The 15803-nt window shown below is 38.5% G+C and overlaps 1 protein-coding gene across 3 annotated transcripts in view; it reads right to left on the bottom strand.

Annotated features, from left to right (window-relative positions):
• Slc25a40 (solute carrier family 25 member 40) overlaps window positions 1-15803 on the bottom strand; it is a 43700-nt gene that overhangs the window by 7664 nt on the left and 20233 nt on the right. The window contains exons 9-12 of one of the 3 annotated variants that reach the window (XM_032907032.1): window positions 14267-14376; window positions 12161-12242; window positions 8052-8132; window positions 6051-7741 (exon numbers count right to left, since the gene is read on the bottom strand). In XM_032907032.1, coding sequence (XP_032762923.1) covers window positions 7635-7741; window positions 8052-8132; window positions 12161-12242; window positions 14267-14376 — 380 coding nt within the window. In that variant the 3' untranslated portion in view covers window positions 6051-7634. Of the gene's footprint in view, window positions 1-6050; window positions 7742-8051; window positions 8133-12160; window positions 12243-14266; window positions 14377-15803 lie in introns of those variants that run through there. The other 2 variants (XM_032907033.1, XM_032907034.1) reach the window with 2 other exon arrangements.

Here is a 15803-nt window from a genome sequence, read left to right as displayed (position 1 = left end):
ATACTTCACAGATGTGTCTAGTCTTTTGCATTTTAGTTGATTCCAGATGTAATTCCCACTGACAATAGTCACCACACCTGTACCCCCTGTAAACTTAATACACAATTATATCTCTTTATGTCATGCTTAATTTCCAGGCGAAAACAACCATGTCATAATTACTCCTACTACGCTATGGCTATCCCATGTACAATCACAATTGCGTTATAAACTTAGAATAGGTAGCGATGTCCTTTGAGGGACACTCTTTTACTATCTTAGCCTTAAATGAGAGACTGATATTCTAATTGATGTTACAAATGGATTCTTAACAAAGCAGGACAAAAACACTCATGTCAACTATAATATTGCTTCCTACAACTGGCCACATAGTCTTAGCTGCTGTTTATAACAACTACTGTGCACTCTGTATTTCCTCCATGTTCAGTAAGCAGCTCAGCAGGTTTTTGAGGAATGACTCATACCGTCATTCCTGGAGGGTCTCTGTCCTTTGTCATCCTGTGGAGCTAGATTGTGGGAGTTCTACGTAGACTTTAATTACAGGGCATGGTAGCACCAAGACACACCCTAAAGGATCTCCTGTACTCTAAATAATTTTTTTTTTTTTTTTTTGTCCATCATGGAGAAGCAATCCATTTTCCTTTGGAAATTTGGATCAGTCAGATTTCTAACACTTAATTACTTTCTTAGCCTGTTAAGCTTAAGGGTATCAGAAGTCCAACATGGCTAGAGGGAGTCCTGAGCTTCCAGTTCAATGGAATGTTCACCGTGTCTTCTGGCAAGAGCACTCACTGCTGCTCTGAAACCGAAATGTCTAGTCCAGCAGAACTTAAGGTCATGGGAACAGGAAGCAAAAATTTTCCTAGAGGGTCCCTTTGAGTGATGGGATTCCTGAACTATGCCCCTGATTCCTGGCTACAGGAAAACTGTACCATAGATTTGGGTACTATTCAAAGCATACATTGCCTTCTGAAGAACCTTGCCTCAGTCCTCCAGGCCGCTACTAAATAATTGGAGCTGTAATTATGTCTTCAAAAGGATATTTCATCTTTCTACTGGATGAACTGCTTCAGGGTGTGGTTGGGAACATGGTAAAACAAATATATTCCATGACTGTGGGGCCCTGTGTTGCACTTCTCTGACAGTGAGGTTACATCCTTGGTCAGAATACTTCCTGGAATACCATAATGGCTGATAAGGCATTCTGTAAGTCCACATATGGTCAATCTGTTAGTATATGTTCTCTCCAATTTCTTTATGGAGGCACTCAGAGTTGTGAGTTTTCCTCTTAGCACTGCTTTCATTGTGTCCCATAAGTTTTGGTAAATTGTGCCTTCATTTTCATTAGATTCTAAAGTCTTTAATCTCTTTATTTCTTCCCTAACCAAATTATCATTTAGTAGAGAGTTGTCAGCTTCCATGTGTATGTGAGCTTTCTGTTGGCTTTTTAAGGCTAGCCTTAGTCCATGGTGGTCTGATAGGATGCATGTGACTTTTTGTATCTGTTGAGGCCTGTTTTGTAACCGATTATATGGTCAATTTTGGAGAGGGTACCATGAGGTGCTGAGAAGAATGTACGTTCTTTTGTTTTAGGATGGAATGTTCTTAAAAAGTCTATTCAACCCATTTAGTCCATAACTTCTGTTTTACTGTGTCTCTATTTAGTTTGTTTCCATGATCTGTCCATTGGTGAGAGTGTGGTGTTGAAATCTCCCACTACTATTGTGTGGGCTTCAATGTGTTTGGAGCTTCAGTATAGTGTTGTTTTTGTTGTTGTTGTTGTTTATGAATGTGGGACAGAGATGTTCAGAATTGAGATTTTTCTCTTGGTAGATTTTTTTTCTTTTATGAATATGAAGTGTCCTTCCTCATCTTTTTTGATAACCTTTGGTTGAAATTCTATTTTATTGGATATTAGCATGGCAAATCCAGGTTGTTTCTTGGAACCATTTGCTTGGAACACATTTCCCAGCCTCTTACTTTGAGATAGTGTCTGTCTTTGTTATTGAGTTGTGTTTCTTATATGCAGCAAAATGCTGGATCCTGTTTGTGCTTCTGGTGTGTTAGTTTATGTTCATTTTATTTGTGTGTTGAGCTCATTAATATTGATAGTAAAGACTGATGATTGTTAGTTTCTGTTACATTTTTTTTATAGGTGGCATTATGTGCATGTGGTTGTCTCCTTTTGGCTTTGTTGTGAAATTAATATCTTGCCTTTTCTTTAGTGTAGGTACCTTCCTTGTGTTGGAGTGATCCTTCTAGAATCCTCTGTAGGGCTCGATTGGTAGATACTGTTTGAATTTGGTTTTGCCCTGAAATATTTTGGTTTCTCCATCTATGTTGAGAGTTTTGCTGGGTATAGTAGCCTCGGCTTGCATTTGTGCTCTCTTAGAGTCTGCATGGCCTCTGAGTAGGCTCTTCTGGCTTTTAGTGTCTCTGTTGTGTAACTCTGATAGGTCTACCTTTACTTGTCCCCTTTCTCTTGCAGCTTTTAATATTCTTTGTTCTGTGTGTTTAATGTTTTGGTTATTATGTGGTGAGAGGATTTTCTTTTCTGGTTTCATTTATTTGGTGTTTTATAGGTTTCTTGTACATTACTGGCCATCTCTTTAAGGTTGGGGAAGTTTTCTTCTATGATTTTGTTGAAGATATTTTCAGGTCCTTTGAGCTGGAAATCTTCATTCTTCTCTATTCTTATTATTCTTAGATTTGGTCTCTTCATTGTGTCTTGAACTTCCTGGATGTTTTAGATTAGTTGTTTTTTGTTTTGAATTTTCTTTGACAGTTGTGTCAATCTCTTCTAGAGTTTTCTCTATACCTGAGATTCTCTCTTCAATCTCTTGTACTCTGTTGGTGTTGTTTACACCTGAAATTCCTGATCTCTTTCCTAGGTTTTCAGTTTCCAGGGTTGCCTCCATTTGTTTTCTTTATTGTTTCTACTTCCACTTTTAGGTCTTGGACCACTTTCTTCAATCCCTTCATCTGTTTGTGTTTTCCTATATTTCATTAAGGGATTTGTTTTCTCTTTAAAAGTTTCTACTTTATTTACCTGTGCTTTCCTGAATTTCTTTCAGTGAGTTATTTCTATCCTCCTTCAAGGACTCTATTATCTTCATGAGTTAAAATTTTAGGCCAGTTGTCTGTTCAGGTGTGTTGGTGTATCCATGGCTTGCTGTAGTGAGAGAACTAGGTTCTGATGGTGCCAAAGTATATTGATTTCTGTTGCTTATGATCTTGTGCTTGCCTCTGACAATCTGCTTATCCCTGGTGTTTGCTGGTTTGGGTGTCTCTGTCTGGAGCCTGCCTCTTTTGTCCCTGGGTTGCTGCCAATCTCCTGGTAGGCCTGTGGCTCTGACTGTAGTAGACCTCCTGAGAGGCCTTCCAACTATTAGGTGTTCCGAAGGGCAGACAAGCTGCTGATCTGTTGCCCTGGGTGTAGATATTCTCCAGGGAAGCCTTCGTACTATGATTTCTGTTTCCCTGTGTACAGCAGACCTCTAGGGAGGCTTTCAGTCTGTTGGGTCAGTTGCTCCGCATGCCACAGAGCCCCTGTGAAGTCTTCAGAATGTGGTTTCAGTTGCCCAGTTACATTGTGTGCAGTGAACTTCCTGGGATGCCTTCAGGTTATAGTGTCTTCAGGGGAGCAGACGAGAGGCAATCTGCTCTGGCAGAAGGCTTCAACCACATTTCTAATCTGAGCCCCCACCAACACTCTCAGGAATATACACTGCTCAAGCCACAGCTATTGACTTGTCATTTTCTTCTCTGCCTGAAGACTGGATGACTATTTCTTCAAATTTCCCATAGTTTCTTCAACATAAATCCAATTATAGCTTTGAAACTCCCTCTAAAGACTGATAATTTTCAACATGTCCTCTTTTCCAAGATATGTGTGCAAAGGTCAGAACTGATTCTATCCTGTGTGGAACCTGGGGCTTGAACTCAGTTTGTTATGCTTGGTCACAAGCATCTTTACCTATTGAGCCATCTTATCAGACCTAAAATGGCTTCATAAATGTTGATAGACTAACAAATGAAAGCAATAGTCTCTAATCCTAAAATGTTAATTTTGGAAAAAGATAAAAGCAATACACTGAACAAAATTTCCATGTATCCCTAAATGTATGCCCAAGAAAAAGAGAAAAATTTATGTTATATGCAATTAAATAAAAAGCATTTCTTGGGAATAAAAAGTGAATTCAATTTTACTCCATTTTGTAAAAAGCCAGGTGTGTATGTGGTTGAATGTTGTAATCCCAGAATATTCTATACATTTCTTTGAAAACAGAATATTTTAGTAATAAAGTATGAGAATTTAACATTGAACATGAACGTTTGTGTCCCTTATAATCATCACTAGGATTGTTGTTGTGACCAAACCCCTGGATAAAAGCAACTTGAGAAAAGTGTCCATTGTGGTTTATTCCCAGGAATAATAAAAGTTTATCGTAGTGGCAGCAAGAGTGTGAAGCAGACTGGTTACACTGCACTGCCAATCAGGAGAAAGACTGACAGGAATTGGTGCCAACCTGAAGCCCCACCCACAGTGACTCACTTTCTCCATCAAGTCTCTAGCTCCTAAAGAATCCACAACTTCTAAAGCAAGGCTACTAACTATGAACTGAGTGTTTAAACATAGGCACCTATGAGGAACATCTCACATTCAGGCAATAACCAACCACATTTCGAAAAACGTGTATATGCTGTGAAAATTCTATGTGTATGCACCAAAAAACCTAAGAAGCATATGGGGTCAAAAGCTTAGCTTGTCTACTAATGTATTAGATATCTGAGGATAGCCATTCAAGCCAACAATGGTTCCATTATTTTAGAAGACAAAAGTTTTGGAGAAAATTTAAAGAGTAATATTTATTTCATGAACTAAATTTATCCAAACACTACTATAAGATAAAAAGTTATTTTCAAAATAATAATGCTTCTTTATGAGTTAAATGTAGAGAAAATGTCAATTTCTAGAAAAATTTATTGTACATGGGGGTTTTGCCTACAGATATATAAACATGCACATATACATATATACACCATGTGTGTAGTGACTACGGAAGTCCCCCGGAACTGAAGCTACAGATCATTGTGAACTGTCATGTGGGTGCTGGGAAAGCAACCCAGGTCCTGTGGAAGAGCAGTCAGTGCTCAGAACCTGAGCCCCTCTCCAGCTCCAATTTGCACATCTTATCCACCTACATTGCTTGCACTGTGTCAGAGACGAAAATGTATCTAATTTATTTTGTCATAATCATTTTCTGCAAGTACAGTATTGAGTACAGGGGAACTTTTCACACATTACCAGATAATACTATTTCAAATATGTTTCTGTATTCAGTTCCCTGCTCTTTTCTAACAATAAAAAGAAATATAACAAAATTAAGGGAAAGGTTAAGTTTAATCATGAATGTTCATGTATGTGTTTCATAGCATTATATAGTAACTGTATATGAGAACCATTGCCAAGGAAAACAATGGTACTTCTAAGCAAGCACAACATATTTTAATAATTAAAAAAAGATCACTGTTGCGGTTTTGTCTTACTGTCTATTGCAATGCTAAGCGAAGGCTCCCAAGACCTGGAATCTGAATGTAGTCCCCTGGGACCCTGTCCCCCAAGGTAATTCTGACTGGAGAACAAACTTGCTAGGTGGGGTTGAGGTTTCATGGGCTTAGAGAGGCAAGACCACAAGGAGGGAGCAGGAAGAATCCACATGGAATAGAGGAAGAACATGCAGGTGGGAGGAGAGTAGCCATGGGCTAAGGGGCAAGGGAATGTGGCCCAGAGGGCTGCACAACTCGAGTTAGGAGCAGCCCAGATGGAACACAGTAAATAGTAAGTGATAACTTGGGGTTATTGAAAGTAGGTTCTAACAGCATACAGGGTAGGCAGCTGCTCAGCTACTGTGCTACCTAAGGCATATTAAAAAAATAAAGGCTGTGTGTGTTTCATTGTCTTTCGTCTGAGAATATAAATGGTCTATGGCAGAAAAGAAACCCTGGGCCAGAATTTTAAAATTTTTACTACAAATCACAAAAACATATATGGATATATTAATTTTTTAATATAAATGAACACAGGATTGTAATGTAAAACATGGTACAATAAACCGTGTATCATTTATTTCTGATGAAACATACATTTTCCACAATGATATAAAATGCATTTGTTCCCCTACCAACCCTAGAGATCATTGTCACCAAAATACATTATGTTGTTACGACAGGGAGGAGGTACTTCATATTTCATAGAATACATATAGGACGTGATAAAGTGCTTTTTGCTTTATAGAGGTAAGTAAAACACAACAGCATTTCTTGCATTGCCATCTTACTTACATATTTAAATTATTATCATTTGTGCCGGAATCAAACTCTGAGTTCAACCCCTGAGCTACATTCCCATCATACTTAAAATCTCATCCTGAGCTCAGGGGGGGAAAGGGCACTTGCTGTTAAGCCTGACCAAGTGAGTTCAAATCCCAAAGTCCACATGGTAGAAGGGAAGAACTAACTCCTTAAAGTTTCCTCTGACCGTCATATATACATAGACATATACAACAAATAAATAAATATAATTTTTAAAAACCTCATTCCTACTTAAAGTGATGAATAATCCATGTGTTTCATGTGCAATTCATACAAATAGCCTAAAGGCAACTTATATGTTTCCATGTGCCTGAGTTCTGTATGCTGTCACCTGAGGGAAGGTGTGTGATTGTAGCAGCATGATTTTGGGACGTCAAATACAAGAGCTGAAAATTTTGGAGCATTATATTTTGATCTTTTAGAATAGGGAATATTGGCTGTAGCAGAAAAAGTTGTAAAACTGACCTAAAGAACTCCACAAACAATGACATTTGGAAGGCAAGCTAGTTAAAAGCAGCCAATTCCTGTGACCCAAACTAGTTATTTTCACTAAGTACAGCAAGGTTTTCTACTGCAGATCCAGATTTAGTGAATATATATTTACTATCACCAGTGAAAATATATTCCCTACAAAAATATTAGATAAGTGTCATTAGTCACTAAAAATGTCAATCATTTACATTATGTAAATGATTATACTTTGGTTCACATGGATAAAGTGGCTACACTTTCCATTAGGGAAATTCTATGCTACATGATGCCTTAAGGCAGTACCCGGTGTGAGGGAACACAATGCCCCTGAATTAGAGAAGTTAACAGATACCCCCAGGGGCTGTACTGCCACGTGGCAGTTCTTCCGCTCTCTACTGACATGTTGATACTTATGATTTGAATCTGCGTGAGACTGCACTGCTCTCTACATTGCATCGCTTATACACAATCCAAAAAGTTCTGATGTGCCCCACACTCACAGCATTGGTTTACAGGGAAGTGTATAATGATCTATGCACGCAGAAAACTTGTCCTGCAAGAGTACTAAGTGGCTGCAGTTCCTGGATTATGTTTTTAATATTTCAAAAACTGAAAACTAGGATTATGATTTAGAGGTGGACTAGAAATTATTATTATTCATTTAAATTATAGGGAAGACAGATAAAGTCACTCTGTAAGATAATAATGTTGAAAAAACCATTCTGCCTACAAAGTTTCATCTTATTTGGCTCTGGTTGTTATCTCAAGTCAAAAGTCCATCATGAGAATTACCGACTTTCAACATTTTGCTGCTGGAAGAACCCCTTTCCTAATTCATATGAACTGATCATAATGGCACACGCAGGAACAATTTTAACTAATCGAGGAATTAGACCTGAAATGAGAATAGGGGAAAAGAACAACACATTTTACCTTATTTTTTTTAAATGTAGCATTTGGCTTCATAATGACCAAATGAAATGATTTGCAATACCAAATTCTATATCATCAAGAGGCAGCAAAGATTAGGTCAAACTGTTCACTCCCAACTTTAAATTCGAATTTTATAAGTCTACCATTGAACATTCATTTTAACTTATCACAATTTTAGGAGAAAATAATAAATATAAAATGTTATCTACCACTTTTTGCTAGAAGCTAATTGTAGAAGGAGATTTAAAACGAAGTAAAGCAAGGATTTTTACCTGTAAACAACCCAGAAAATCCTCTGTCAGCAACAATGTTCTTCATTATACTCCAGGTTGACATATCCAAAGGTTCAGGAACTATATTAAAAAAATGTTAAAAGAAAAAATAACACCATCATAAAACACAACTTAATAATCTGTATCACAGATCTATTCTAGCTACTGGTTTACTGCTATGAAGAGACACCATGACCAAGGCAACTCGTTTTTAAAAAGCACTTAACTGGGGGCTGGCTTACAGTTTTTGAGACTTAGTTCGTGGCCATCTCGGGAAGCAGACAGGCATGGTGCTGGAGCGGTAGCTGAGAGCTTCACATCCTGATCCGCAGGCAGCAGGAAGGGAAACACAGAGCTCGGCCTTGGTTCTTTGAACCTCAAAGACTCCCATGACACACCTCCTCTAACAGGCCTTTCTCTTAAGCCTTTCCAAATGTTTCCACAACTGGATCCAAGCATTCAAATGTACGAGTCTATAGGGACCATTTTCATTTAAACCCTCACAAGAGCATACATAAATAGTATATTTCATTATAAGATAGGATCTGTTTATCTAGGAGTTATTTTCAATCTTTTTTGCTTTATTATGCTCAAATATGGACTGACTACACAACCTAGCATGACCTGCTCTCTGGCTGAGGTTAACCTCAGCTCACAAACTGCCTAGCTAAGCTTTCTGAGCAATGGGGTACAGATGTAAGCCACCAGACTCCAGTTTAATTTTTAACGCCTGGGTTCCTTAAAAAGATGGCAGCTCTACATGCAAACATGCACACATCTGTAAGAAAACAAGCAGGAACATACGAAAGAGCTGGCTGGGTCCTCATAGAAATCAGTGGCATTACTGTTTGTACTTTCTTTCATGTCAAAAGTATTTCACAATGAAAAATAGAAGATTTAGAAAACACACCTAATATATGTCTTCTTATCTAAGAAAAGTCCAGAAAACCACTTTCATTTCAATTTTATTATCCAAAGATGAACAGAAGATAAAACTACATTTGTAGTGGTCTGAATAGGTTTGGCCCTCATAGACTCATGTGTCTGAACACTTGGCCAGCAGGGAATAACACTATTATTAGGAGATGTTTCCTTGTGCCCTGAGGTCTGATGCTCATGCTCCGCCCAATGCAGAACAGAAGCTCCTGCCTGCCTTGGGATCAAGACATAGACCTCTCGGTTCCTTCTCCAGGACTGTGTCTGCCACACTTCCTGCCATGATGATGATCTGAACTTCTCAAACTCTAAGCCAGCCCGGCCAATTAAATGTCCTTCACAAGAGTCGCCTTGGGTATTCATGGATAGGCCTAGGAATGGCGCTGAGGACGGGTCATCCTCCCTCTCTAACGACGTTCGATGTTCTGCTTCATTCACAACCTTCCCAACCACGTCTGTGCCATCCTTCAGATGACAGATACAGATAGCAGCACCATCTTAGTTATCTCCGTTCAAGTATGGGAGGGGGCAAAATTTAAAAACTTTGCTAAAGAGGATGCTACTAAATTCACATATAAATCCTATGACAGCTGTACACAAACCAACAGAATAAAACTATGATTACCTCCCAGGCTTTGCTAGGGCTTAGTAGCAGAGGAAACTTGGTATTTAGCAGGCCAAATATAAAGCCATTCAGATTAATTTACAGAGGTCTGTAAAGGACATTCCTTTAATTTAATGCCAACTTCATGCAAAAAAGAAATCACAGGTTAGAAAATAGACTGAATTTCTGGCCCCCGAAATGGAACGGGTCCCATAGCTCTCTGTACCCAAATCCAGTAGGGGAGAGAGCTGGACTCTCAGAAAAGGGGACGATCCTGAGAGCTCACACACAGGGGAGACTGCCATTTCTGCTCTCATTCCTGGCCCAAGAGGAACCTGCCTAGTGTCCTCTGGATACAGGAACCTAGGAGCAGTCAGGGGCAGGACTCTTCCGGTTTCTGCCTGAGCCCAGAGCTGAAAGCCAGTAGCCAGGAGTGCTGACACACCTGAGAGCAGAGGTAAGACCGACTCTTCTGCTCCAAGCGACCCCACCTGGAGGCTTCAGGGCATACAAACCTAGGAGCAGCTCTCTATTCCCAGATCCAGCTAAAAGAAAACAGGTCTACAGAAGTGCTGACACACAGGCTTACAGGAGGGTCAAGCCACTGTCAGAGACAGCAAGACCAGCTAACACCAGAGACAACCTGATGGTGAGAGGCAAGCACAGGAATCCAAGCAGCAGAAACCAAGACTACTTGGCATCACCAGAGCCCAGTTCTCCCAACAAAGCAAACTGGATATCCAAGCACACCCGAAAAGCAAGATTTGGATTTAAAGTCACATTTCATGATGATGATAAAGGACTTTAAGAAGGACATAAATAACTCCCTTAAAGAAATACAGGAGCTTCTGGTTTCTGCCTGCAGCCAGAACTGCCCGTGTACTCAGATTCTGCTAGGAAAGAGCTAGATAGACTCTCAGAAGTGTTGACACACTCGAAAGCACAGGTAAGATATTAGCCCAAAAGCTTGAATTACCCATGATACAATCCATAGAACACATGAAGCTCAAGAAGAAGGATAACCAAGTGCAGATGCTTTAGTCCTTCTTAAAAAGGGGAACAAAAATATTCATAGGAGGGGATATGGAGACAAAGTTTGGAACAGAGACTGAAGGAATGGCCATTCAGAGCCTGCTCTATCTGGGAATCCATCCCATATATATACAGCCACCAAAACTAAACACTATTGCTGATGCCAAGAAGTGCATGCTGACAGGAGCCTGATATAGCTGTCTTCTGAGAGGCTCAGCCACAGCATGACAAATACAGAGGCGAATGCTAGCAGCCAACCATTGAACTGAGAACGGGGTCCCTGTTGGAGGAGTTAGAGAAAGGATTGAAGGAGCTGAAGGGGCTTGTAACCCCATAAGAACAACAATGCCAACCAACCAGAGCTCCCAGAGACTAAACCACTACCCAAAGACTAAACATGGACTGACCCATGGCTCTAGCTGCATATGTAGCATAGATGGCCTTGTTGGGCACCAATGGGAGGAGAAGTCCTTGGTCCTGCCAAGGCCAGACCCCTCCCCCATCCTCCTGCCCCAGTGAAGGGGAATGTCAGGGTAGGGAGGCGGGAAGTGGGGGTGGTTAGGGAGGAGGAACACCCGTATAGAAGAAGGGGAGGGGGAGGGGATAGGGGGCTTATACACAGGCCCAAGAAAGGGAATAACATTTGAAATATAAATAAAAAATATCAAAGAAAATATCATTTCCATTAAAATAAACTATCATGAAGCTTGCACAAAACATTTTTACAATGGATAATTCCTTCAGTCTTGCTATACCATGTTTTTGGTTTTTGGTTTTGTTTTTTTCTTTTCTTTTCTTCCTTTCTCTTCAAGAAGGGTCTTACCTAGTATATCCACTAGGAAGATTTTTGAACTTATAGCCCTGCCCCTGCCTCCAGAATGCTGGAATTACAGGTATGCAGAGTAACAGTCAGGCTTGCTAACTTTTAAACCAAAGTAAGTGGCTGTGCCTGTGTCTGGGTCCTGGGACAGGTAAGTAAAAGTACATTCATTATCGAAACAACTATAGGTTACAAAGGAAACAAAGGTTAAGAAACAGGGAAAAATAGTGAGAATAAGGAGAGTAAACATCAATGTCATGAGGAACAGGGGCTCAGTGACCTCCCCCATCTTTATGGACCCAAGGTCCTATAGTGGCCTTGGTGCCAGCTTTATGTTTTTGTTCTCTTTTACAATGACTTGTCTAGACTTCTTCTATTGATTTGTTTCAAAGACTACTTAATGAGTAAACACAGATTTGAAAACAAACCACAAGAAAAATGATAACAACTTAGCTTTTCATGATAAAAGTAGGGGTTTTTTTTTCTTCACAGAAGTTAAGAGACTCAAATGATGGCAGACAAGAAAGAATCTTTAAGATTTCTAAAGCTTTCTCAGTATTATCCTAGGAATTCCATTCTGACAGTACATCTTTATCAGTTTCGTTAAGAAAGAATAAGGTCTAAGAAAAACAGCATTTTCTGATTTTATGTATTCCCAATAAAATCACACAAGGGAAACAAAGAACGACATCTTAAAATGCTTTGAATTAAACTTACATTTACAATACTCGTGCGTCCACAGTTGTGTTTGTTTCTGTGTCTTTACTACATCAAATGGTAAAGTCGCAACAGCTGCAAACTGTCAAGAAGTTCATTTTTAAAAAGTATTTCAAAATTTTATTAGCACATTATTTAATATGGATAATGACAACAATCACAAACTGAAATGTAAAATAAACAAGATATACTTAAAGTTTTTAATGCAAAAAACAGGTTATATCTCAAGTATTCACTTATCATAAAATTCCAAAGAACAGTCTCAGAAAATCCCTGTTTTCTTTCCCAAGATCTCATGGCCACCAACGCAAAGACAGAATCAGACTTCTGTGGCTTTATACCAGTGCTCACAGTTTCTGATTCTCTCGTGTCACCAATGCTAGTTTAAACTATGTCCTGCCAGAGCGTGTGTGTGTGTGTGCGAGATGTAGCTCAGCCCCACCTTCAGTTCAACTGTGTAGCCAAGGACGACCCTGAAGTCCAGACACGCCAGCCTGTGCTTGCCAGGTGTTAGGGTTACAGGCATGAGCCATCACGCTCAGCTTTTTAACATAGTTTAAAGTAGAAATTCTCCAGGATGTACTTAGCATATAAAATTTTCCAGCAAACATTTTTCAAATAATTAGAAAAATTAAATTTAAAAGTTAATGAAAATATATACTTCAAACTTTTAGTTTCTATGTACCTTTTAATGGATATATATGTTTATGTATATTTATGTTGAAAAAAATCACATTTCTAAACTCTTCTCAAAGTGGTGCAGTTTATAATTTATCACCTTTTTCCATACTGCCTTAAGTGAGATTGAAAAAGATAAATTTCTTTAAAAATGTATCTTTAAGATATTCAAATATAGTATTTTTGCTTCCTAGCTAATTTGAATAAATTTACAAAAGCCTCTTAAAATTCCATTTTATACCATTTCAGCATGTGTTTTTCTTCAGATTAGCTGCAAAGACTGCAGGCTGTTTGAATGTACTGCCACGTCTCATCTCCACCGTGGATCATGTGTGCACTACATGCTGCTACCACACATTCTAAATGACTTAGGACAGCTCTCTGTGGCATCATCACATTCAGGAGCTTTTCCCATTGTACAGATAAATCTTTACTTGAAAGTTAAGGTAACCAATAATTTCTAAATTAAAAGTCAACGTTTCTGTGTTCAGTAGCAACGCCCTCTTCCTGTATAAGCTGGTGCCTCCTCGGGCCATCCTTCAAGGCTAATTACCTTCTCCTCCCTGCCTATTCCACACCAGCCGAACTGACACACATTAGTGTTGTTTTCTAATTTCTGCCCCTACTGCACTGCCTTCCTTACCCAACTTTTCTACAACGTTCCACCTCTTCACTCAGCCCTCTAAGTCTTACTTGTTTTTCTTTAAAGATGAAGGCTGTCATCATGGGTCTAAGCTGGCCCCGAACCCGAGCTTCCTGCTTCCACCTCTCAAACACCGAGTACTGACTTAATGTCTTGCTGCTCTGTAAGTGCAGTCTGTGTGGGTCACGCAATAAACGATCACACATTTATTTTGGAAGTATGTGGATCTAAGACAAGACTTTCTTGACCAAGCAGTGGTGAGATGACTCTGTACCACTTGTGTGGCAGGAAAGGAGGAGCTTCCTATACTCCAAAGTGGTCCTCAGTGTTTCTTCCCTTCTGGTTTCAATGTTTCTCAAAATTCCTGTAGAAATTTCTAAATAGCCAAAATGTTTTCAAGAACCACAGGAGCAGAGACTAGGCATTGTCTGTTTGATTTGACGATACACACCAGACAAAACTCCATGACTATTAGCTAACCATATTAACTAACATCTATTGAACTAATGTGCTGTAAAATACTATTTAAAAAAGTCCTATATCACACACAATCATGATAATACCTATAAATATGGAACCAGTATAAGTCTATTAAAAATCAAATGAGTGTAGAATAAAAACATTGATAGGAAGTGCATTTTAAAACAGTTAAAATAGTAGAATTTATTTCTTTGAAACAGAAAAAGTGTCCTCTCAATATACATGAAATGCTTGATAAGATCTTGTTCTATTTTAATACTAATAGCAATTTTCTGGAATATTAACAACAACAACAACAAACTTACAGAACCAGACAGTGCTCCTGCAGTAAAGTTGATCATAAATGTTGATTCATATAAATCACATTTCTCACAAAGCCACCTCCTTAAATTTTCATAATTATACCAGTACATTGCTGTAAAACAGAACGAAATGAGCACAAATTTAGAAAAAGCTGTCGAGTTAGAGGAAAGAGCTATGGTGTTACAAATCAGAGTGAAACAGGAACTCTAGTCTTGATGCACTGCCTTTAATACTTCAAGCTGGGCGGGATTAGAAGGGGGCTGAAATTCTAAATAATGTTTTAGCAGTCTTTAAGAAAACAAAACCTTCTACATCAGTACTGCTGAAATCTAACTGAAAATCCCACAGGGCAGGTAGGAGAAAGGTCAGGGAAAGGGCGATCTACTGGCAAGAACAGTGTAAAGACCAAGAAAAGACAAAACACACTGATCCGGAGTGCCATGAAAGGCCACACACCATGGCCAGATGAAGTATTCCAGAAATATAAGGGCATTTCATATGACTCATGTTACATACTGTACTAATAAAGCCATGGAAGAGCCTATTTATGATGGAAAACACTTGATAAAATTAACATTCTCATTTAAAGCAAACCCAAATTCTTGGAAATATATAGAAAGGTGTTTCTGATGAAAGATATGTAACAAAAACTTGTATCAGAAGTAACTACTAATACATAGAAAGAAAGGAAATTAAGATAAATGAAAATTAAAACATCGAAGACCTAATACACATTATCTACAAAGAAGCTCAAAAGATATTTACACTAATTAGAATTTCTTCATTTTTAAAAGGTAGCTAGATATCATCTAATATGCAAAATTCAATTGCAACTTTATTACCCACAAAGCTTTATAAAGCATATTTATTGTAAAACTACAGGTTTAAAAATACCTAGCAAGGACTGGTAAAGTGCTCAAAGGGACAGCACTGGCCTAGCATGTGCAATGTCCCAGGTTCAGTCTCCAACGCCCAACAAAATATCAAGCAAAAGCTACCAAAACCTGTAAGGTGAAATATATCTATAAAATATATATAAAAGAACGCATATAACCTTTATGAAGAAAATTTAAAAAGCTATTGAAAGACTTTAAAAAATATTAAAACATATCAATCTTAGAAAAGACCTAGGCAACATCAAGAATTTTTTTTTATAAAGCACTAGTGATTTGGACAGTATTATTGGCAAATTATTATCAGATAAATAGAACAGTAGGACAAAATTCATTCATACATGAATTTAGTTAGCAAATCTCTTTACCAACTAAAGTTACTCAAGTTACTCAAGGAATGATGCTGACAATGACCTATATGATGACCTAAAAATGGCCAATGAAGCAATGCCCACCTCTGTAAGTAATCACTGAAATGCAAATCAAAGTGAGATATTTTAAATGATCAAATTAACATAATTTAAGGACCTTGACAATGAAGTGCTTATGAAGGTATAAGACAGCAGAAAACATCATAATTGGTGATAAATGCATACATCCATACAATCACGTAATATTTCTTACTCTGTCACCGTGTATGGGCGTG

This window comes from Rattus rattus, chromosome 6 (genome assembly GCF_011064425.1).
Source record: "Rattus rattus isolate New Zealand chromosome 6, Rrattus_CSIRO_v1, whole genome shotgun sequence".
Lineage (NCBI taxonomy): Eukaryota > Metazoa > Chordata > Mammalia > Rodentia > Muridae > Rattus > Rattus rattus.
This window is presented reverse-complemented; position numbering and strand designations above follow the sequence as displayed.